Genomic DNA, 23,736 nt, shown 5'->3' on the forward strand with positions numbered 1-23,736 from the left:
TCCACCAATTGTCAGCTGTGTGACTTTGGGCAAGTCACTTAACTTCTCTGTGCCTCAGTTACCTCATCCGTAAAATGGGGGTTAAGACTGTGAGCCCCCGTGGGACAACCGGATCACCTTGTAACCTCCCCAGCGCTTGGAACAGTGCTTTGCACATAGTAAGCGCTTAATAAATGCCATCATTATTATTATTATTATTATAAAACCAAATGGGCAGGGAACGTGTCCATTTATAGTTATCTCGTCTTCTCCCAAGCGCTCAGTACAGCATTCTGCCCCCAGGAAGCGCTCAGTAAATATGATCGACCGACTGAAGGGCAAACAAGAACGGGCTGCAAGGGCCCCGAGATGACACCATTTCTGGGGCCGCCCCAAACTGCCGTGGGGAACCCCCCCATCTTCAGGGGTTGGGCAAGAAGATCAAATATTTGCTTCCTCCCCCAAACCATAACCATTAACTCTGGCCCGGAGGTATCGATTCCACCCGCTGGAGGTCACGGGTTGGGAAACACCGCTCCCCTCGGGAATCTGAACGTCCGCGTGCCTCACCCGTCTCCGCTCCGATCGCTCGGGGCCCGACCCTCCGGGCCTCACGTCCTAGATTTCGCCGCCCCGGAAAGACCGGGGGGCTCCCGGCGTCCCGGTCGTTGGTGCCAGCTGGTCGCCGGGAGGGCTGGGCCTAATCAGTCCGTTGACTGTATTTACTGAGCGCTTCATGGGTGCAGAAGCTGCAAGCTGGACTGTGAGCCCACGGTTGGGTAGGGACTGTCTCTATATGTTGCCAACTTGGACTTCCAAAGCGCTTAGTATGGCGCTCTGCACACAGTAAGTGCTCAATAAACACGACTGACTGAATGAATACAGAATACCGTGCTGAGCGCTTGGGAGAAGACGCTATAACAATAAATGGAAACGTTCCCTGTCCGCGGAGAGCTTGTGGTCTAGAAGGGGAGGTGGGTGTTAATATAAATAAGTACATGACGGATGTAGAGAAGCAGCGTGGCTCAGTGGAAAAGAGCCCAGGCTTTGGAGTCAGAGGTCATGGGTTCAAATCCCGGTTCCACCACTTGTCAGCTGTGTGACTTTGGGCAAGTCACTTAACTTCTCTGTGAGCCTGCTGTTGGGTAGGGATCGTCTCTGTATGTTGCCAACTTGCACTTCCCAAGTGCTTAGTACAGTGCTCTGTACCCAGTAAGCGCTCAATAAATATGAATGAGTGAATGAATGAATTCTCTGGGCCTCAGTTCCCTCATCTGCAAAATGGGGATGAAGACTGTGAGGCCCCCATGGGACAACCCGATCACCTTGTAACCTCGCCAGCGCTTAGAACAGTGCTTTGCACATAGTAAGCGCTTAATAAATGCCATTATTATTATTATGTGGACGTAAGTGCTGTGTGGTTGGGAAGTGGTGTGGGGAAGACTGTAGCGGGGATTGCTGGCATCTTGGCTCCGAGGGGAATATTCAGGAGCAGCAATCGGGGAGGTTCGATTCAGGGGGAAGTATGAGTCTAATCTAGCCTGATCTGGGGTTTTCGGATCCCTTGAGCCTCAGTTTCCCCACCTGTGAAATGGGCTTGGCGCGATGATCCTTTCCTTCCTCCTGCTGGGACTGAATTAATTCAAGGGGCAGCCCAATTAATGATAATACAAATAATAATGATAATAACTGCGGTACTTCCATTAGAAGCAGTGTGGCTCAGTGGAAAGAGCCTGGGCTTTGGAGTCAGAGGTCACGGGTTCAAATCCCAATTCTGCCACTTGTCAGCTGTGCGACTTTGGGCGAGTCGCTTGGCTTCTCTGTGCCTCAGTTCCCTCACCTGTAAGCTGGGGATGAAGACTGTGAGCCCCAAGTGGGACATCCTGATCACCTTGTAACCTCCCCAGCGCTTAGAACAGTGCTTTGCACATAGTAAGCGCTTAATAAATGCTATCATTATGATTATTATCATTATTATTTGTTTGCTAGGCACTTACCACGTGCCCCGCGTGGGACATCCTGATCACCTTGTAACCTCCCCAGCGCTTAGAACGGTGCTTTGCACATAGTAAGCGCTTAATAAATGCTATCATTATTATTATTATTATTATTTGTTTGCTAGGCACTTACCACGTGCCAGGCACCATTCTAAGAGCTGGGATGGAGACCAGCCAATTGGGTTGGACCCTCACCCTATCCCACGCGGGGCTCACAGTCTCCATCCCCATTTTGCAGATGAGGGAACTGAGGCACAGAGGAGTTAGGTGACTCACCCAAGGTCATGCAGCAGACAAATGAAAGCAAACCTTGTGACTCCCAGGCCCGTGCCCTATCCCTATGCAGCAGACAAATGGCAGCAAACCTTGTGACTCCCAGGCCCGTGCCCTAACCCTATGCAGCAGACAAATGGCAGCAAACCTTGTGACTCCCAGGCCCGTGCTCTACCACTATGCAGCAGACAAATGGCAGCAAACCTTCTGACTTCCAGGCCCGTGCCCTAACCCTATGCAGCCGACAAATGGCAGCAAACCTTGTGACTCCCAGGCCCGTGCCCTAAGCCTACACAGCAGACAAATGGCAGCAAACCTTGTGACTCCCAGACCCGTGCCTTAACCCTAAGCAGCAAATGGCTAAAACCTTCTGACTCCCAGGCCTGTGCTCTAACCCTATGCAGCAGACAAATGGCAGCAAACCTTCCGACTCCCAGGCCCGTGCCCTGTCCCTATGCAGCAAATGGCAGCAATCCTTGTGACTCCCAGGCCCGTGCCCTAACCCTATGCAGAAGACAAATGGCAGCAAATCTTGTGACTCCCAGACCCGTGCTCTGTCCCTATGCAGCAGACAAATGGCAGCAAACCTTGTGACTCCCAAGCCCGTGCCCTATCCCTATGCAGCAGACAAATGGCAGCAAACCTTGTGACTTCCAAGCCCGTGCCCTATCCCTATGCAGCAGACAAATGGCAGCAAATCTTGTGACTCCCAGACCCGTGCCCTAACACTATGCTGCAGACAAATGGCAGCAAACCTTCTGACTCCCAGGCCCGTGCCACAACCCTATGCAGCAGAAAAATGGCAGCAAATCTTGTGACTCCCAGACACGTGCCCTAACCCTATGCAGGAGACAAATGGCAGCAAACCTTGTGACTCCCAGGTCCGTGCCCTAACCCTAAGCAGCAGACAAATGGCTAAAACCTTCTGACTCCCAGGCCCGTACAATAACCCTATGCAGCAGACAAATGGCAGCAAACCTTGCGACTCCCAGGCCCATGCCCTATCCCTATGCAGCAGAAAAATGGCAGCAAACCTTGTGACTCCCAAGCCTGTGCCCTAAGCCTATGCAGCAGAAAAATGGCAGCAAACCTTCTGACTCCCAGGCCCGTGCCCTAACCCTATGCAGCAGACAAATGGCAGCAAACCTTCTGACTCCCAGGCCCGTGCCCTAACACTATGCAGCAGGCAAATGGAAGCAAACCTTGTGACTTCCAGGCCCGTGCTCTAACCCTATGCAGCAGACAAATGGCAGCAAACCTTCTGACTCCCAGGCCTGTGCACTAATCCTATGTAGCAGACAAATGGCAGCAAACCTTGTGACTCCCAGGCCTGTGCCCTAACCCTAGGCAGCAGCCAAATGGCAGCAAACCTTGTGACTCCAAGGCCCGTGCTCTAACCCTATGCAGCAGACAAATGGCAGCAACCCTTGTGACTCCCAGGCCCGTGCTCTAACCCTAAGCAGCAGAAAAATGGCAGCAAACCTCGTGACTCCCAGGCCCGTGCCCTAACCCTATGCAGCAAATAGCAGCAAACCTCCTGACTCCCAGGCCAATGCCCTAACCCCATGCAGCAGACAAATGGCAGCAAAGCTCGTGACTCCCAGGCCTGTGCCCTGTCCCTATGCAGCAGACAAATGGCAGCAAACCTTGTGACTCCCAGACCTGTGCCCTATCACCATGCAGCAGACAAATGGCAGCAAACCTCCTGACTCCCAGGCCCGTGCTATATCCCTATGCACCAAATGGCAACAAACCTTGTGACTCCCAGGCCCGTGCTCTATCCCTATGCAGCAGACATTGGCAGCAAACCTTGTGACTCCCAGTCCCCTGCTCTAGCCCTATGCAGCAGACAAATGGCAGTAAACCGTCTGACTCCCAGGCCCGTGCCCTATGCCTATGCGGCAGACAAATGGCAGCAAACCTTGTAACTCCCAGACCCGTGCCCTAGCCCTAAGCAGCAGACAAGTGGGAGCAAAACGTCTGACAACCAGGCCCATGCCCTATCCCCATGCAGACAAATGGCAGCAAACCTCCTGACTCCCAGGCCCATGCTCTATCCCCATGCAGCAAATGGCAGCAAACCATGTGACTCCCAGGCCCGTGCTCTAACCCTATGCAGCAGACAAATGGCAGCAAACCTTGTGACTCCCAGACCCGTGCCCTAGCCCTAAGCAGCAGACAAATGGCTAATACCTTCTGACTCCCAGGCCCGTGCCTTAACCCTATGCAGGAGACAAATGGCAGCAAACCTTGTGACTCCCAGGCCCGTGCCCTAACCCCATGCAGCAGACAAATGGCAGCAAATCTTGTGACTCCCAAGCCCGTGCCCTATCCCTATACAGCAGAAAAATGGCAGCAAACCTGACTCCCAGGCCCGTGCTCTAACCCTATGCAGCAGACAAATGGCAGCAAACCTTGTAACTCCCAGGCCCGTACCCTATCCCTATGCAGCAGAAACATGGGAGCAAACCTTGTGACTCCCAGGCCCGTGCTCTAACCCTATGCAGCAGACAAATGGCAGCAAACCTTGTGACTCCCAGGCCCGTGCCCTAACCCTATGCAGCAGACAAATGGCAGCAAACCTTGTGACTCCCAGGCCCGTGCCCTATCCCTACGTAGCAGACAAATGGCAGCAAACCTCGTGACTCCCAGGTCTGTGCCCTATCCCCATGCAGCAGACAAATGGCAGCAAACCTTGTGACTCCCAGGCCCGTGCCCTAACCCCATGCAGCAGACAAATGGCAGCAAACCTTGTGACTCCCAGGCCCATGCTCAGTCCCTATGCAGCAGACAAATGGCAGCAAACCTTGTGACTCCCAGGCCCATGCTCTGTCCCTATGCAGCAGACAAATGGCAGCAAACCTTGTGACTCCCAGGCCCGTGCCCTAACCGTATGCGGCAGATAAATGGCAGCAAACCTTGTGACTCCCAGGCCCGTACCCTATCCCTATGCAGCAGACACATGGCAGCAAACGTTGTGACTCCCAGGCCCGTGCCCTATCCCTATGCAGCAGACACATGGCAGCAAACCTTGTGACTCCCAGGCCTGTACCCTATTCCTATGCAGCAGACAAATGGCTAAAACCTTCTGACTCCCAGGCCCCTGCTCTATCCCTATGCAGCAGACAAATGGCAGCAAACCTTGTGACTCCCAGGCCCGTGCCCTATCCCTATGCAGCAGACAAATGGCAGCAAACCTTGTGACTCCCAGGCCCGTGCTCTGTCCCTATGAAGCAGACAAATGGCAGCAAACCTTGAGTTTCACAGGCCCGTGCTCTGTCCCTATGCAGCAGACAAATGGCAGCAAACCTCCTGACTCCCAGGCACATGCCCTATCCTTATGCAGCAGACAAATGGCAGCAAGCATTATTACTCCGAGGCCCGTGCCCAATCCCTATGCAGCAGACAAATGGCAGCAAACGTTGCGACTCCCAGACCCGTGCCCTATCCCCATGCAGCAAATAGCAGCAAACCTTGTGACTCCCAGGCCCGTGCCCTAACCCTATGTAGCAGACAAATGGCAGCAAACCTTGTGACTCCCAGATCCGTGCCCTAACCCTAATCAGCAGACAAATGGCTAAAACCTCCTGACTTCCAGGCCCGTGCTCTAGCACTATGCAGCAGAAAAATGGCAGCAAACCTTGTGACTCCCAGACCCATGCCCTAACCCTAAGCAGCAGACAAATGGCTAAACCCTTCTGACTCCCAGGCCCGTGCCCTAACCCCATGTAGCAGACAAATGGCAGCAAACCTTGTGAATACCAGGCCCGTGCCCTAACCCTATGCAGCAGACAAATGGCAGCAAACCTTCTGACTCCCAGGCCCGTGCCCTAACCCTATGCAGGAGACAAATGGCAGCAAACCTTCTGATTCCAGGCCCCTGACCTAACACCATGCAGCAGACAAATGGCAGCAAATCTTGTGACTCCCAGACCAGTGCCCTAACCCTAATCAGCCGAAAAATGGCTAAAACCTTCTGACTTCCAGGCCCGTGCTCTAGCCCTATGAAGCAGACAAATGGCAGCAAACCTTGTGACTCCCAGGCCCGTGCCCTAACCCTAAGCAGCAGACAAATGGCTAAAACCTTGTGACTCCCAGGCCCGTGCCCTATGCCTATGCAGCAGACAAATGGCAGCAAACCTTGCGACTCCCAGACCCGTGCCCTAACCCTATGTAGCAGACAAATGGAAGCAAACCTTCTGACTACCAGGCCCGTGCCCTATCCCCATGCAGCAGACAAATGGCAGCAAACCTCCTGACTCCCAGGCCCATGCTCTATCCCCATGCAGCAAATGGCAGCAAACCTTGTGACTCCCAGGCCTGTGCCCTATCCCTATGCAGCAGACAAATGGCAGCAAACCTTGTGACTCCCAGACCCGTGCCGTAACCTTATGCAGTAGAAAAATGGGAGCAAAACTTCTGACTACCAGGCCCTTGCCCTATCCGCATGCAGACAAATGGCAGCAAACCTCCTGACTCCCAGGCCCGTGCCCTATCCCTATGCAGCAAATGGCAGCAAACCATGCGACTCCCAGGCCCGTGCTCTAACCCTATGCAGCAGACATATGGCAGCAAACCTTCTGACTCCCAGGCCCGTGCCCTATCCCTATGCAGCAGACAAATGGCAGCAAACCTCCTGACTCCCAGGGTCGTGCTCTCACCCTATGCAGCAGACAAATGGCAGTAAACCTCGTGACTCCCACCCAGACCCGTGCCCTAACCCTAAGCAGCAGACAAATGGCAGCAAACCTTGCGACTCCCAGGCCCGTGCCCTATCCCTATGCAGCAGACAAATGGCAGCAAACCTTGTGACAGTGCTCTGCACATAGTAAGCGCTCAATAAATACGATTGATTGATTGACTGTGACTCCCAGACCTGTGCCCTAACCCTAAGCAGCAAATGGCTAAAACTTTCTGACTCCCAGGCCCGTGCTCTAAACCTATGCAGCAGACAAATGGCAGCAAACCTTGTGACTCCCAGGCCCGTACCCTAACCCTATGCAGCAGACATATGGCAGCAAACCTTGTGACTCCCAGGCCCGTGCCCTAACCCTATGCAGCAGACAAATGGCAGGAAATCTTCTGACTCCCAGGCCCGTGCCCTATCCCTATGCAGCAGACAAATGGCAGCAAACCTTGTGACTCCCAGACCCGTGCCCTAACCCTATGCAGCAGACAAATGGCAGCAAACCTTGTGACTCCCAGGCCCGTGCCCTATCCCTATGCAGCAGACAAATGGCAGCAAACTTTCTGACTCCCAGGTCCATGCCTTAACCCTATGCAGCAGACAAATGGAAGCAAACCTTGTGACTCCCAGGCCCGTGCTCTGTCTCTATGCAGCAAATGGCAGCAAACCTTGTGACTCCCAAGCCCGTGCCCTATCCCTATACAGCAGACAAATGGCAGCAAACCTGACTCCCAGGCCCGTGCTCTAACCCTATGCAGCAGACAAATGGCAGCAAACCTTGTGACAGTGCTCTGCACATAGTAAGCGCTCAATAAATACGATTGATTGATTGATTGTGACTCCCAGACCTGTGCCCTAACCCTAAGCAGCAGACAAATGGCTAAAACTTTCTGACTCCCAGGCCCGTGCTCTAAACCTATGCAGCAGACAAATGGCAGCAAACCTTGTGACTCCCAGGCCCGTACCCTAACCCTATGCAGCAGACATATGGCAGCAAACCTTGTGACTCCCAGGCCCGTGCCCTATCCCTATGCAGCAGACAAATGGCAGCAAACCTTGTGACTCCCAGGCCCGTGCCCTATCCCTATGCAGCAGACAAATGGCAGCAAACTTTCTGACTCCCAGGTCCATGCCTTAACCCTATGCAGCAGACAAATGGAAGCAAACCTTGTGACTCCCAGGCCCGTGCTCTGTCTCTATGCAGCAGACAAATGGCAGCAAACCTTGTGACTCCCAAGCCCGTGCCCTATCCCTATGCAGCAGAAAAATGGCAGCAAACCTGATTCCCAGGCCCGTGCTCTAACCCTATGCAGCAGACAAATGGCAGCAAACCTTGTAACTCCCAGGCCCGTACCCTATCCCTATGCAGCAGAAACATGGGAGCAAACCTTGTGACTCCCAGGCCCGTGCTCTAACCCTATGCAGCAGACAAATGGCAGCAAACCTTGTGACTCCCAGGCCCGTGCCCTAACCCTATGCAGCAGACAGATGGCAGCAAACCTTGTGACTCCCAGGCCCATGCCCTATCCCTACGTAGCAGACAAATGGCAGCAAACCTCGTGACTCCCAGGTCTGTGCCCTATCCCCATGCAGCAGACAAATGGCAGCAAACCTTGTGACTCCAAGGCCCGTGTCTTACCCTATGCAGCAGACAAATGGCAGCAAACCTTGTGACTCCCAGGCCCGTGCCCTAAACCCTAAGCAGCAGACAAATGGCTAAAACCTTCTGACTCCCAGACCCATGCCCTAACCCTAAGAAGCAGACAAATGGCTAAAACCTTCTGACTCCCAGGCCCGTGCCCTAACCCTATGCAGCAGACAAATGGCAGCAAACCTTGTGACTCCCAGACCCGTGCCCTAACCCTATGCAGCAGACAAATGGCAGCAAACCTTGTGACTCCCAGGCCCGTGCCTTAACCCTATGCCGCGGACAAATGGCAGCAAACCTTGTGACTCCCAGGCCTGTGCCCTAACCCTATGCAGCAGACAAATGGCTAAAACCTTCTGACTCCCAGGCCCGTGCTCTAGCCCTATGCAGCAGACATATGGCAGCAAACCTTCTGACTCCCAGGCCCGTGCCCTAACCCTATGCAGCAGACAAATGGCAGCAAACCTTGTAACTCCCAGGCCCATGCCCTAACCCTATGCAGCAGACAAATGGCAGCAAACCCTGTGACTCCCAGACCCGTCCCCTAACCCTAATCAGCAGACAAATGGCTAAAACCTTCTGACTCCCAGGCCCGTGCTCTAACCCTATGCAGCAGACAAATGGCAGCAAACCTTCTGACTCCAAGGCCCGTGCCCTATCCCTATGCAGCAGACAAATGGCGGCAAACCTTGTGACTCCCAGACCCCCACCCTAACCCTATGCAGCAGACAAATGGCAGCAAACCTTGTGACTCCCAGGCCCGTGCCCTAACTCTAATCAGCAGACAAATGGCTAAAACCTTCTGACTCCCAGGCCCATGCCCTAACCCTAAGCAGCAAATGGCTAAAACCTTCTGACTCCCAGACCCGTGCTCTAACCCTATGCAGCAGACAAATGGCAGCAAACCTTGTGACTCCCAGGGCCGTGCCCTAACCCTATGCAGCAGACAAATGGCAGCAAACCCTGTGACTCCCAGACCTGTGCCCTAACCCTATGCAGCGGACAAATGGCTAAAACCTTCTGACTCCCAGGCCCGTGCCCTAACCCTATGCAGCAGACAAATGGCTAAAACCTTCTGACTCTCAGGCCCGTGCTCTAGCCCTATGCAGCAGACAAATGGCAGCAAACCTTCTGACTCCCAGGCCCGTGTCCTAACCCTATGCAGCAGACAAATGGCAGCAAACCTTGTGACTCCCAGGCCCATGCCCTAACCCTATGCAGCAGACAAATGGCAGCAAACCTTGTGACTCCGAGACCCGTCCCCTAACCCTAATCAGCAGACAAATGGCTAAAACCTTCTGACTCCCAGGCCCGTGCTCTAACCCTATGCAGCAGACAAATGGTAGCAAACCTTCTGACTCCTAGGCCCGTGCCCTATCCCTATGCAGCAGACAAATGGCAGCAAACCTTGTGGCTCCCAGGCCTGTGCCCTAACCCTATGCAGCAGACAAATGGCAGCAAACCTTGTGAATCCCAGGCCCGTACCTTAGCCCTAAGCAGCAGACAAATGGCTAAAGCCTTCTGACTCCCAGGCCCGTGCCCTAACCCTATGCAGGAGACAAATGGCAGCAAACCTTGTGACTCCCAGGCCCGTGCTCTAACCCTCTGCAGGAGACAAATGGCAGCAAATCTCGTGACCCCCAGGCCCGTGCCCTAACCCTATGCAGCACACAAATGGCAGCAAACCTTGTGACTCCCAGACCCGTGCCCTAACCCTATGCAGCAGACAAATGGCAGCAAACCTTGTGAATCCCAGGCCTGTGCCCTAACCCTATGCAGCAGACAAATGGCAGCAAACCTTCTGACTCCCAGGCCCGTGTCCTAACCCTAAGCAGCAGACAAATGGCTAAAACCTTCTGACTCCCAAGCCCGTGCCCTAACCCTATGCAGGAGACAAATGGCAGTAAAACTTCTGATGCCAGGCCCCTGCCCTAACCCCATGCAGCAGACAAATGGCAGCAAATCTTGTGACTCCCAGACCCGTGCCCTAACCCTATGCAGGAGACAAATGGCAGCAAAGCTTGTGACTCCCAGGCCCGTGCCCTATCCCTATGCAGCAGACAAATGGCTAAAATCTTTTGACTCCCAGGCCCGTGCTCTAGCCCTATGTAGCAGACAAATGGCAGCAAACCTTCTGACTCCCAGACCTGTGCTCTGTCCCTATGCAGCAAACAAACGGCAGCAAACCTTCTGATTCCCAGGCCCGTGCCCTAACCCTATGCAGCAGACAAATGGCAGCAAAGCTTGTGGCTCCCAGGCCTGTGCCCTAACCCTATGCAGCAGACAAATGGCAGCAAACCTTGCGACTCCCAGGCCCGTACCCTAGCCCTAAGCAGCAGACAAATGGCTAAAGCCTTCTGACTCCCAGGCCCGTGCCCTAACCCTATGCAGGAGACAAATGGCAGCAAACCTTGTGACTCCCAGACCCCTACCCTAACCCTATGCAGGAGACAAATGGCAGCAAACCTCGTGACCCCCAGGCCCGTGCCCTAACCCTATGCAGCAGACAAATGGCAACAAACCTTGTGACTCCCAAACCCATGCTCTAACCCTATGCAGCAGACAAATGGCAGCAAGCCATGTGACTCCCAGGCCCGTGCTCTAACCCTATGCAGCAGACAAATGGCAGCAAACCTTCTGACTCCCAGGCCCGTGCCCTAAGCCTAAGCAGCAAACAAATGGCTAAAACCTTCTGACTCCCAGGCCCGTGCCCTAACCCTATGCAGGAGACAAATGGCAGCAAACCTTCTGATTCCAGGCCCCTGCCCTAACCCCATGCAGCACACAAATGGCAGCAAATCTTGTGACTCCCGGACCCGTGCCCTAACCCTATGCAGCAGACAAATGGCAGCAAACCTTGTGACTCCCAGACCCGTGCCCTAACCCTAAGCAGCAGACAAATGGCTAAAACCTTCTGACTTCCAGGCCCATGCTCTAGCCCTATGCAGCAGACAAATGGCAGCAAACCTTCTGACTCCCAGGCCCGTGTCCTAACCCTAAGCAGCAGACAAATGGCTAAAACCTTCTGACTCCCAGGCCCGTGCCCTAACCCTATGCAGAAGACAAATGGCCGTAAACCTTCTGATTCCAGGCCCCTGCCCTAACCCCATGCAGCAGACAAATGGCAGCAAATCTTGTGACTCCCAGACCCGTGCCCTAACCCTATGCAGGAGACAAATGGCAGCAAAGCTTGTGACTCCCAGGCCCGTGCCCTATCCCTATGCAGCAGACAAATGGCTAAAATCTTTTGACTCCCAGGCCCGTGCTCTAGCCCTATGTAGCAGACAAATGGCAGCAAACCTTCTGACTCCCAGACCTGTGCTCTGTCCCTATGCAGCAAACAAACGACAGCAAACCTTCTGATTCCCAGGCCCGTGCCCTAACCCTATGCAGCAGACAAATGGCAGCAAACCTTGTGGCTCCCAGGCCTGTGCCCTAACCCTATGCAGCAGACAAATGGCAGCAAACCTTGCGACTCCCAGGCCCGTACCCTAGCCCTAAGCAGCAGACAAATGGCTAAAGCCTTCTGACTCCCAGGCCCGTGCCCTAACCCTATGCAGGAGACAAATAGCAGCAAACCTTGTGACTCCCAGGCCCGTGCTCTAACCCTATGCAGGAGACAAATGGCAGCAAACCTCGTGACCCCCAGGCCCGTGCCCTAACCCTATGCAGCAGACAAATGGCAACAAACCTTGTGACCCCCAGACCCATGCCCTAACCCTATGCAGCAGACAAATGGCAGCAAGCCATGTGACTCCCAGGCCCGTGCTCTAACCCTATGCAGCAGACAAATGGCAGCAAACCTTCTGACTCCCAGGCCCGTGCCCTAACCCTATGCAGGAGCCAAACGGCAGCAAACCTTCTGATTCCAGGCCCCTGCCCTAACCCCATGCAGCACACAAATGGCAGCAAATCTTGTGACTCCCAGACCCGTGCCCTAACCCTATGCAGCAGACAAATGGCAGCAAACCTTGTGACTCCCAGACCCGTGCCCTAACCCCAAGCAGCAGACAAATGGCTAAAACCTTCTGACTCCCAGGCCCGTGCTCTAACACTATGCAGCAGACAAATGGCAGCAAACCTTGCGACTCCCAGGCTCGTGCCCTAACTCTAAGCAGCAGACAAATGGCTAAAACCTTCTGACTCCCAGGCCCGTGCCCTAACTCTAAGCAGCAGACAAATGGCTAAAACCTTCTGACTCCCAGGCCCATGCTCTAACACTATGCAGCAGACAAATGGCAGCAAACCTTGTGACTCCCAGGCCCGTGCCCTAACTCTAAGCAGCAAATGGCTAAAACCTTCTGACTCCCAGGCCCGTGCTCTAACACTATGCAGCAGACAAATGGCAGCAAACCTTGTGACTCCCAGGCCCGTGCCCTATCCCTATGCAGCAGACAAATGGCAGCAAACCTTGTGAATCCCAGGCCCGTGCCCTAACCCTATGCAGCAGACAAATGGCAGCAAACCTTGTGACTCCCAGGCCGGTGCCCTATCCCTATGCAGCAGACAAATGGCAGCAAACCTTGTGACTCCCAGGCCCGTGCCCTATCCGTATGCAGCAGACAAATGGCAGAAAACCTTGTGACTCCCAGACCTGTGCCCTATCCCTAAGCAGCAGACAAATGGCAGCAAACCTTGTGACTCCCAGGCCCGTGCCCTAACCCTAAGCAGCAAACAAATGGTTAAAACCTTCTGACTCCCAGGCCCGTGCTCTGTCCCTATGCAGCAGACAAATGGCAGCAAACCTTATGACTCCCAGGCCCGTGCCCTATCCCTATGCAGCAGACAAATGGCAGCAAACCTTGTGACTCCCAGACCCGTGCCCTAACCCTAAGCAGAAGACAAATGGCTAAACCTTCTGACTCCCAGGCCTGTGCTCTAACCCTATGCAGCAGACAAATGGCAGCAAACCTTGTAACTCCCAGGCCCATGCCCTAACCCTATGCAGCAGACAAATGACAGCAAACCTTCTGACTCCCTGGCCCATGCTCTATCCCTATGCAGCAGACAAATGGCAGCAAACCTTGTGACTCCCAGGCCCGTGCCCTGTTCCTATGCAGCACACAAGTGGCAGCAAACCTTCTGACTCCCAGACCCGTGCCCTAACCCTAAGCAGCAGACAAATGGCTAAAACCTTCTGACTTCCAGGCCCGTGCTCTAGCCCTATGCAGCAGACAAATGGCAGCAAACCTTCTGACTCCCAGGCCCGTGCCCTATCCCTATGCAGCAGACAAATGGCAGCAAACCTTCTGACTCCCAGGACCGTGCCCTAACCCTATGCAGCAGACAAATGGCAGCAAACCTTGTGACTCCCAGACCCGTGCCCTAACCCTAAGCAGCAGACATATGGCAGCAAACCTTGTGACTCCCAGGCCCGTGCCCTATCCCTATGCAGCAGACAAATGGCAGCAAACCTTCTGAATCCCAGACCCATGCCCTAACCCTAAGCAGCAGACAAATGGCTAAAACCTTCTGACTCCCAGGCCCGTGCTCTAACCCTATGCAGCAAACAAATGGCTAAAACCTTGTGACTCCCAGGCCCGTACCCTATCCCTATGCAGCAGACAAATGGCAGCAAACCTAGTGACTCCCAGACCCGTGCCTAACCCTAAGCAGCAGACAAATGGCTAAAACCTTGCGACTCCCAGGCCCGTGCTCTATCCCTATGCAGCAGACAAATGGCAGCAAACCTTGTGACTCCCTAGCCTGTGCCCTAACCCTATACAGCAGATAAATGGCAGCAAACCCTGTGACTCCCAGGCCCGTGTCCTAACCCTATGCAGCAGACAAATGGCAGCAAACCTTCTGACTCCCAGGCCCGTGTTCTATCCCTATGCGGCAGACAAATGGCAGCAAACCTTGTGACTCCCAGGCCCGTGCCCTAACCCTATGCAGCAGACAAACGGCAGCAAACCTTGTGGCTCCCAGACCTGTGCTCTAACACTATGCAGCAGACAAATGGCAGCAAACCTTGTGACTCCCAGGCCCATGCCCTAACCCTATGCAGCAGACAAATGGCAGCAAACCTTATGACTCCCAGGCCCGTGCCCTAACCCTATGCAGCAGACAAATGGCATTCATTCATTCATTCAATCGTATTTATTGAGCGCTTACGGTGTGCGGAGCACTGTACTAAGCGCTTGGATGGTGCAAGCGCTTGGACAACTCTATATGTTGCCAACTTGTACTTCCCAAACGCTTAGTACAGTGCTCCGCACACAGTAAGCGCTCAATAAATATGATTGATTGATTGATTGAAAGTACAATTCGGCAACAGAGACAGTCCCTACCCAACAACAGGCTCACAGTCTAGAAGTGGGAGGCAGACAACAAAGTAAAATAAGTAGACAGGTGTCAATCAATCAATCAATTAATCGTATTTATTGAGCGCTTACTGTGTGCAGAGCACTGGACTAAGCGCTTGGGAAGTCCAAGTTGGCAACATAGACAGACGGTACCTATCCTACAGTGGGCTCGCAGTCTAAAAGGGGGAGACAGAGAACAAAACCAAACATACTAACAAAATAAAATAAATAGAATAGATATGTACAGGTAAAATAAATAGAGCAATAAATATATTACTATGTACTGAGCGCTTGGGAAGTCCAAGTTGGCCACATAGAGAGACGGTCCCTACCCAGCAGTGGGCTCCCAGTCTAGAGGGGTAGGCCACCATTAGAGAAGCAGCGTGGCTCAGTGGAAAGAGCAGGGGCTTTGGAGTCAGAGGTCGTGGGTTCCAATCCCGGCTCCGCCACATGCCTGCTCTGTGACCTTGGGCAAGTCACTTCACTTCTCTGAGCCTCAGTTGCCTCTTCTGTAAAATGGGGATTAAGACTGTGAGCCCCACGTGGGACAACCTGATCACCTTCCCCCCCAGCGCTTAGAACAGTGCTTTGCACATAGTAAGCGCTTAACAAATGCCATTATTATTATTATTTTCTTTTTTCTCCCCCCAGGGCCTCCACCCCCCCCCACTGCCACGCGGGGGCGCCCTAGAAGGCAGCAAACCTTGTGACTCCCAGACCCGTGCCCTGTCCCTATGCAGCAGACAAATGGCAACAAACCTTGTGACTCCCAGGCCCGTGCCCTATCCCCATGCCATACTGCTAATCTAACAAAATAAAATAAATAGAATAAATATGTACAAATGAAATAAATAAGTAAGTACAGTAATAAATCCATACAAACATATATACATAAATACAGGTGCTGTGGGGAGGGGAAGGAGGTAAGGCGGGGGGGGGATTCATTCATTCAATCGTCTTTATTGAGCGTAGGAGGGAGAACGAATGTTTGAATCCCCATTTTGTAGATGAGGGAACTGAGGCCAGAGAAGTGAAGTGACTTGCCCAAGGATTAGCACCCAAGTCCTCCAACTCCCAGGCTCTTTTCATTCAGCCGTGCTGCTTCCCAGTCTTATGAAGCAGCGTGGCTCAGTGGAAAGAGCCCGGGCTTTGGAGTCAGAGGTCATGGGTTCGAATTCCGGCTCCACCAACTGTCAGCTGTGTGACTTTGGGTAAGTCACTTCACTTCTCTGGGCCTCAGTTACCTCATCTGGAAAATGGGGATTAAAACCGTTAGCACCCCCCGTGGGACAACCTGATCGCCCTGTCACCTCCCCAGCGCTTAGAACAGTGCTTTGCCCATAGTAAGTGCTTAATAAATGCCGTCATTACTTCCCTGGGCCCCAGTTCCCTCATCTGGAAAATGGGGATTAAAACCGCGAGCCCCCCGTGGGACAACCTGATCGCCTTGTCACCTCTCCGGTGCTTAGAACAGTGCTTTGCCCATAGTAAGTGCTTAATAAATGCCATCATTACTTCTCTGGGCCCCAGTTCCCTCATCTGGAAAATGGGGATTAAAACCGCGAGCCCGCCCTGGGACAACCTGATCGCCTTGTCACCTCCCCAGCGCTTAGAACAGTGCTTTGCCCATAGTAAGTGCTTAATAAATGCCATCATTACTTCTCTGGGCCCCAGTTCCCTCATCTGGAAAATGGGGATTAAAACCGCGAGCCCCCCGTGGGACAACCTGATCGCCTGGTAACCTCCCCAGCACTTAGCACATAGTAAGCGCTTAACAAATACCTTCATTATTATTATTATTATTATTATTAAGTAGAATAACCACTCCTAGGATGCGCTGACTCCAGGATGTTCAGTACAGACCGTTCGATCTAACTACCACCGCAGGCTCACGGGAAACGGAGGAAGTGGGCCCCGGCCGACGGAGCATGTGCCCACCCACCCTCCGCTTGCCGCCCGTCGCCCGCCCGCCGCGGTTGACTCGGAGCCATCACTCACCACGGCGATGACGGGAATGAGCACTCCTAGGTTCCCGGCGCTGCTGGAAGCCTGGAACACAAAAGGAAAGCTTCAGAGCCACCCAACACCGGGTCGCCGGGCCGCGCGGCCCAGGGGATAAAGCACAGTCGGAAGTTGGAAGGACGGACGAGGGTTCTAATCCCGGCTCCGCCTCCGGTCTGCTGTGTGATCCTGGGCAAGTCGCATCACTCCTCTGGGTCTCAGTGCCCTTATCTTTAAAATGAGGACGAAGGCGGTGAGCCCCATGTGGGTCACGGGCCGTGTCTTACCTTATAACGTGTATCCACCCCAGTGCCCGGCACAGAGTAAGCGCTTAACAAATACCGTAAAGAGAAACAAAAAATGCTGGAGGACAGCGGGCCGGGGAGCGATGGGTGACGGAGAAAAGCAGGAGAGAAGTTGGGGGGCAGCGGAGGGACAGGGTAAATGGGGGGCAGTCACGGAAGATGGCAAAGGTGCGCACGCGACAACAGGGGACTCCTGTGTCACTCTGGCCATGTGGCCAGTCAGTCGATTCATTCAATCGCATTTCTTGAGCACTTACTGTGTGCAGAGCACTGTACTAAGCGCTTAGGAAGTCAATTATATTTATTGGGTATTTACTATAATAATAATAATGATGGTATTTGTTAAATGCTTACCATGCGCAAAGCACTGTTCTAAGCGCTGGGGAGGTTACAAGGTGATCAGGTGGTCCCACGGGGGGCTCACCGTCTTCATCCCCATTTGACAGATGAGGGAACTGAGGCACAGAGAAGTTAAGTGACTTGCCCAAAGTCACACAGCTGACAGTTGGTGCTATGGTACTACGTGCACTAAGCACTTGGGACAGTACAGTACAACAATATAACAGACACATTCCCTGCCATAAAACGCGCTTACTGTCTAGAGGTGGAGACAGACGTTAATAGAAATAAATAAAATTGCAGATATAATAATAATGGTATTTGTTAAGCGCTTGGACATAAGCGATGTGGGGGTACGGAAGGAATAAAGGGAGCAGTCAGGGTGATGCAGAAGGGAGCGGAAGAAGAGGAAAAGTGGGGCTTTAGTCGGGGAAGGCCTCTTTTATTCATTCCTTCATTCAATCGTATTTATTGAGCGCTTACTGTGTGCAGAGCACTGTACTAAGAGCTTGGGAGGTACAAGTTGGCTACATCTAGAGACGGTCCCTACCCAACAACGGGCTCACGGTCTAGAAGGGGGAGACACAACAAAACAAAACATGTGGATGGGTGTCAAGTCATCAGAATAAATAGAAAATAATTTCCTGAGGACTCACGACCAGGACTGGAAAAACATTCATTCATTCACTCAAACGTATTTATTGAGCGCTTACTGTGTGCAGAGCACTGTACTAGGCACTTGGGAGGTACAACTTTGAGACACATCAAACTGTGCTGTATACTGGCTTAGCTGATAGAGCACGGTCATGGGTTCAAATCCCAGCTCCGCCAATTAATAATAATAATGGCATTTATTAAGCACTTACTATGAAGTCTCCCCCTTCTAGACTGTGAGCCCACTGTTGGGTAGGGACCGTCTCTATATGTTGCCAACTTGGACTTCCCAAGCGCTTAATACAGTGCTCTGCACACAGTAAGCGCTCAATAAATACGATTGAATGAATGCACGAATGAATGAATGGAGGAGGTGGGCCTTCGAAGTGGATTTTAATAATAATAATAATAATAATAATAATAATGATGGCATTTATTAAGCACTTACTCTGGGCAAAGCACCACTCTAAGCGCTGGGGAGGTTACAAGGTGATCAGGTTGTTCCACGGGGGGGCTCACAGTCTTAATCCCCATTTTCCAGATGAGGCAACTGAGGCCCGGAGAAGTCAAGTGACTTGCCCAACGTCACCCAGCTGACAACTGGCGGAGCCGGGATTTGAACCCATGACCTCTGACTCCAAAGTCCGGGCTCTTTCTTGGGAGAAGCAGCGTGGCTCAGTGGGAAGAGCATGGGCTTTGGAGTCAGAGGTCATGGGTTCAAATCCCCGCTCCGCCCATTCCCAGCTGTGTGACTTTGGGCAAGTCACTTCACTTCTCTGTGCCTCTGTTACCTCATCTGTAAAATGGGGATTAAGACTGTGAGCCCCCCGTGGGACAACCTGATCACCTTGTAACCTCCCCAGCGCTTAGAACAGTGCTTTGCACATAGTAAGCACTTAATAAATGCCAACATTATTACTCTGTGCCCCTGTTCCCTCATCTGGAAAATGGGGATTAAGACCGTGAGCCCCCCGTGGGACAACCTGATCACCTTGTAACCTCCCCAGCGCTTAGAACAGTGCGCATAGTAAGCACTTAATAAATGCCAACATTATTACTCTGTGCCCCTGTTCCCTCATCTGAAAAACGGGGATTAAGACTGTGAGCCCCCCGTGGGACAACCTGATCACCTTGTAACCTCCCCAGCGCTTAGAACAGTGCTTTGCATGTAGTAAGCGCTTAATAAATGCCATCATTATTATTATTATTATTATTATTATTTCCACCGGGCCACGCTGCGGAGAGTAATTGTCTGTCCGATTTGAGGAGGGAGGACGTTTCAGGCCAGAGGCGGGAAGTGGGGGAGAGGTTGGCGATGAGATAGACGTACAGAGAGGAGCGGAGGGTGCGGGCTGGGTTGGAGAGGGCTTTCGAGCCGAACGCGAGGCGTTTCTGCCGGACGCGGTGCCCGCGGCGTGCCCTACCTTCAGGGCCGGCCCCTTCTCGCTGGCCCGCTCGCTGGCCCGCTTGCCCTCCAGCCCCAGCTGGACAAAGAGCTCCAGGAGGTTCATGAGCAGCTCGTCGACGAGATGTTCGCCCTGGATGTTGGCCGCGATGTTGGCCAGTGCGTTGATGACCGCCAACGAACAGTGCCTGCGGACGGCGGGGGAGGAGGGGGCGGCCGGTCAGCGGGACAAAAAGCCCACTCCCCTGGGCAGCTCACTGTGGGCACAGAATGTGCCTATTCATTCACTTATTCATTCAATCGTATTTATTGAGCCATTACTGTGTGCAGAGCACTGGACTAAGCGCTTGGGAAGTACAAGTTGGCAACATATAGAGGCAGTCCCTACCCGACAGTGGGTTCACATTCTAGAAGGGGGAGACTGAGTGCTTGAGCGCATACTGTGTGCAGAGCACTGGACTAAGCACTTGGAAAGTACAATTCAGCAATAGAAATAATAATAATAATGATGGTATTTCTTAAGCATTCGCTCATTCATTCATTCAATTGTATTTACTGAGCGCTTGCTGTGTGCAGAGCACTGGACTAAGTGCTTGGGAAGTACAAGTTGGCAACATATAGAGACAGTCCCTACCCACTTACTATGTGCCAAGAACTGTTCAATCATTCATTCATTCAGTCAGCTGTATTTATTGAGCGCTTATTGTGTGCAGAGCATCCGACTAAGCGCTTGGGAAGTACAAGTTGGCAACATATAGAGACGGTCCCTACCCACTTACTATGTGCCAAGAACTGTTCAATCATTCATTCATTCCCTCAGTCATATTTATTGAGCGCTTACTGTGTGCAGAGCACTGGACTAAGCGCTTGGGAAGTACAAGTTGGCAATTGTTCTACTGTCCCCTCCCAAGCGCTTCGTACAATGCTCGGCACGCGTGATCACCTTGTAATTTCCCCAGCGCTTAGAACAGTGCTTTGCACATAATAAGCGTTTAATAAATGCTATCATTATTATTAAATCCGACTGCATGAATGAAGGGGTAATCCCCCCCAAGATTGGTTGGGGAAGGGAAGCAGCGTGGCTCAGTGGAAAGAGCCTGGGATTTGGAGTCAGAGGTCAGGGGTTCAAATCCTGGCTCTGCCAATGGGATTTGGCAAGTCACTTCACTTCTCTGTGCCTCAGTTACCTCACCTGTAAAATGGGGAGTAAGACTGTGAGCCCCTTGTGGGACAACCTGATCACCTTATATCCCCCTCAGCGCTCAGAACAGTGCTTTGCACATAGTAAGCGCTTTAATAAATACCATCACTATTATTAGTAGTATTATTATTATTGGTTGCAGCTGGCCTGACTCAAGCTGGGGTAAACCATTCTATTCCAGGAGCAGGAGGGCCTCAGTTTCCTCATCTGTACAAAGGGAATTGAGACTGTGAGCCCCACGTGGGACAGGGACCGCGTCCAACCCCATTTGCTCATATCCACCCCAGCGCTTAGTACAGTGCCTGGCACACAGGAAACACTTAACAAATACCTCCTTCCTCTCCCCCTCCTCCCCATCCCCCCGCCTTATCTCCTTCCCCTCCCCACAGCACCTGTATATATGTTTGTACGTATTTCTTACTCTATTTATTCATTTTATTTGTACATATTTATTCTAATTATTTTAGTTTGTTAATATGTTTTGTTTTGTTCTCTGTCTCCCCCTTCTAGACTGTGAGCCTGCTGTTAGGTAGGGACCGTCTCTATATGTTGCCAACTTGGACTTCCCAAGCGCTTAGTACAGTGCTCTGCACACAGTAAGCACTCAATAAATACGATTGAATGACTGAATGAATGAATACTGATAATAGACTGTAAATGCATTAGGGGCAGGGCTCCTGTCTAATTCCTCCCCGTCCCCGAGCATTCTTTCCCAGCACTTAGTACAGTGCTCAGCACACAATAAGCGCTCCATATTACTATTACAAGAGAGTTTGGGACATAGTAAGTGCTTAATGAATATCGTTATCATCATTATTGCTATTATTTCCAGCGAGGTCACACTGCCCACTTCTAGACTATGAGCCCGCTGTTGGGTAGGGACCGTCTCTATATGTTGCCAACTTGGGCTTCCCAAGCGCTTAGTACAGTACTCTGCACACAATAAGCGCTCGATAAATACGGTTGAATGAATAATAATAATGACAACAATAATAATACTGATAATAGACTGTTAACCGTGTTAGGGGCACGGCTCCTGTCTAATTCCCCCCCCCCGGAAGCATTCTTTCCCAGCACTTAGTATGGTGCTCAGCAAACAATAAGCGTTCTATATTACTATTACGAGAGAGTTTGGGACATAGTAAGTGCTTAATGAATATCATTATCATCATTATTGCTATTATTTCCAGCCAGGTCACACTGCCCACTTCTAGACTGTGAGCCCGCTGTCGGGTGGGGACCGTCTCTATTTGTTCCCAACTTGGACTTCCCAAGTGCTTAGTACAGTGCTCTGCACACAGTAAGCGCTCAATAAAGATGATTGAATGAATGAATCTCAATGTCGGCAGGGAATGTGTCTGTTACCCCGTTACACTGTACTCTCCCAAGCGCTCAGTACAGTGCTCTGCACACGGTAAGCGCTGAATAAATACGACTGGCATCTGGAAAGTGGAGATTAAATCCTCTTCCCTCCAGTTTCAATTCAATCTGCCCGTCTTTGAAATGGATAAAAGACTTCTTGGTCCTCAAAGTTCGGCTGGTGGTGGAGATATCGTCTAGACTGTGAGCCCGCTGTTGGGTAGGGACCGTCTCTATACGTTGCCAGCTTGGACTTCCCAAGCGCTTAGTACAGTGCTCTGCACACAGTAAGCGCTCAATCAATACGACGGAATGAATGAATGAAATATCACGACCTCGCCATCTGTTCCGGCATCTCGCGAAGACGCCCCGGATTGTCGAGGCGTCGGCATCGGACGGGAAGCAGTGTGATCTAGTGGGCAGGACACAGGCTTGGGAGTCTGAAGGACCTGGGTTCTTATCAATCAATCGATCAATCGTATTTATTGAGCGCTTACTGGGTGCAGAGCACTGGACTAAGCGCTTGGGGAGTCCAAGTTGGCAACATCTAAAGACGGTCCCTACCCAACAGTGGGCTCACAGTCTAGAAGGGGGAGATAGAGAACAAAACATATTAACAAAATAAAATAAACAGAATAAATATGTACCCATGACCTCTGACTCGAGAGCCCGGGCTCTTTTCCACCGCGCCACACGGGCGCAGCCATGATTACCTTATAACCGCCCCTGTGCTTAATACAGTGCCTGGCAAATCACTTAATGAATATAATAATGATAACGATGACAGTAGCAATATTCCGGCGCTCAGTATCGTGGCTGGCTCAAAGTCAGCGCTTAACAAGCGCTACTACGACGACTCCCAGAAACAAATAAAGGCAACCCAAGCACCTGTAGCCATGGTCCTTGTAGTCCTTGGTGGCCGAATAGACAACGGAGCTGGCTTTCACGCTGATCTGCTGGAAGAGGTTCCACACCTCCTGGTAGATGTATTGCTGAGAGGAGCACAGACGATAGCATGGTTAAAGGATACCCGCAATAATGTCGAGAAGCGGGGCGGCCTAGTGGGAAGAGCCAGGCCCCGGGAATCAAGGACCCGGGTTCCACCCCCTAGCCTGGGACTCTCTCCCCCTCCACTGTGAAAGTTGTATTACTTTCACATCTCCTTCCGACTAAGCCCCTCGTTATACATGTATATATGTTTGGATGTATTTATTACTCTATTTTACTTGCACATATCTATTCTACTTATTTTATTTGGTGAATATCAATCAGTCGTATTGATTGAGCGCTTACTGTGTGCAGAGCACTGGACTAAGCGCTTGGGAAGCCCAAGTCGGCAACACGTAGAGACGGTCCCTACCCGACAGTGGGCTCACAGTCTAGAAGGGGGAGACAGAATATGTTTTGTTTTGTTGTCTGTCTCCCTCTTTCTAGGCTGTGAGCCCGCTGTCGGCTAGGGACCGTCTCTATACGCTGCCGACTTGGACTGCCCAAGCGCTTAGTCCAGTGCTCTGCACACAGTAAGCGCTCAACAAATACGATTGATTGAATGAATGAATGAGTGCTAGGTAGGGACCGTCTCT

General features: G+C 52.1%; 1 protein-coding gene across 1 annotated transcript in view; it reads right to left on the reverse strand.

Annotated features, from left to right (window-relative positions):
* Positions 1-23,736, reverse strand: part of PI4KA (phosphatidylinositol 4-kinase alpha) — a 142,251-nt gene that overhangs the window by 66,760 nt on the left and 51,755 nt on the right. The window contains exons 17-19 of the mRNA XM_038762294.1: positions 23,042-23,145; positions 19,613-19,781; positions 16,888-16,938 (exon numbers count right to left, since the gene is read on the reverse strand). Coding sequence (XP_038618222.1) covers positions 16,888-16,938; positions 19,613-19,781; positions 23,042-23,145 — 324 coding nt within the window. The remainder of the gene's footprint in view (positions 1-16,887; positions 16,939-19,612; positions 19,782-23,041; positions 23,146-23,736) is intronic.

Source organism: Tachyglossus aculeatus, chromosome 21 (genome assembly GCF_015852505.1).
Source record: "Tachyglossus aculeatus isolate mTacAcu1 chromosome 21, mTacAcu1.pri, whole genome shotgun sequence".
NCBI lineage: Eukaryota > Metazoa > Chordata > Mammalia > Monotremata > Tachyglossidae > Tachyglossus > Tachyglossus aculeatus.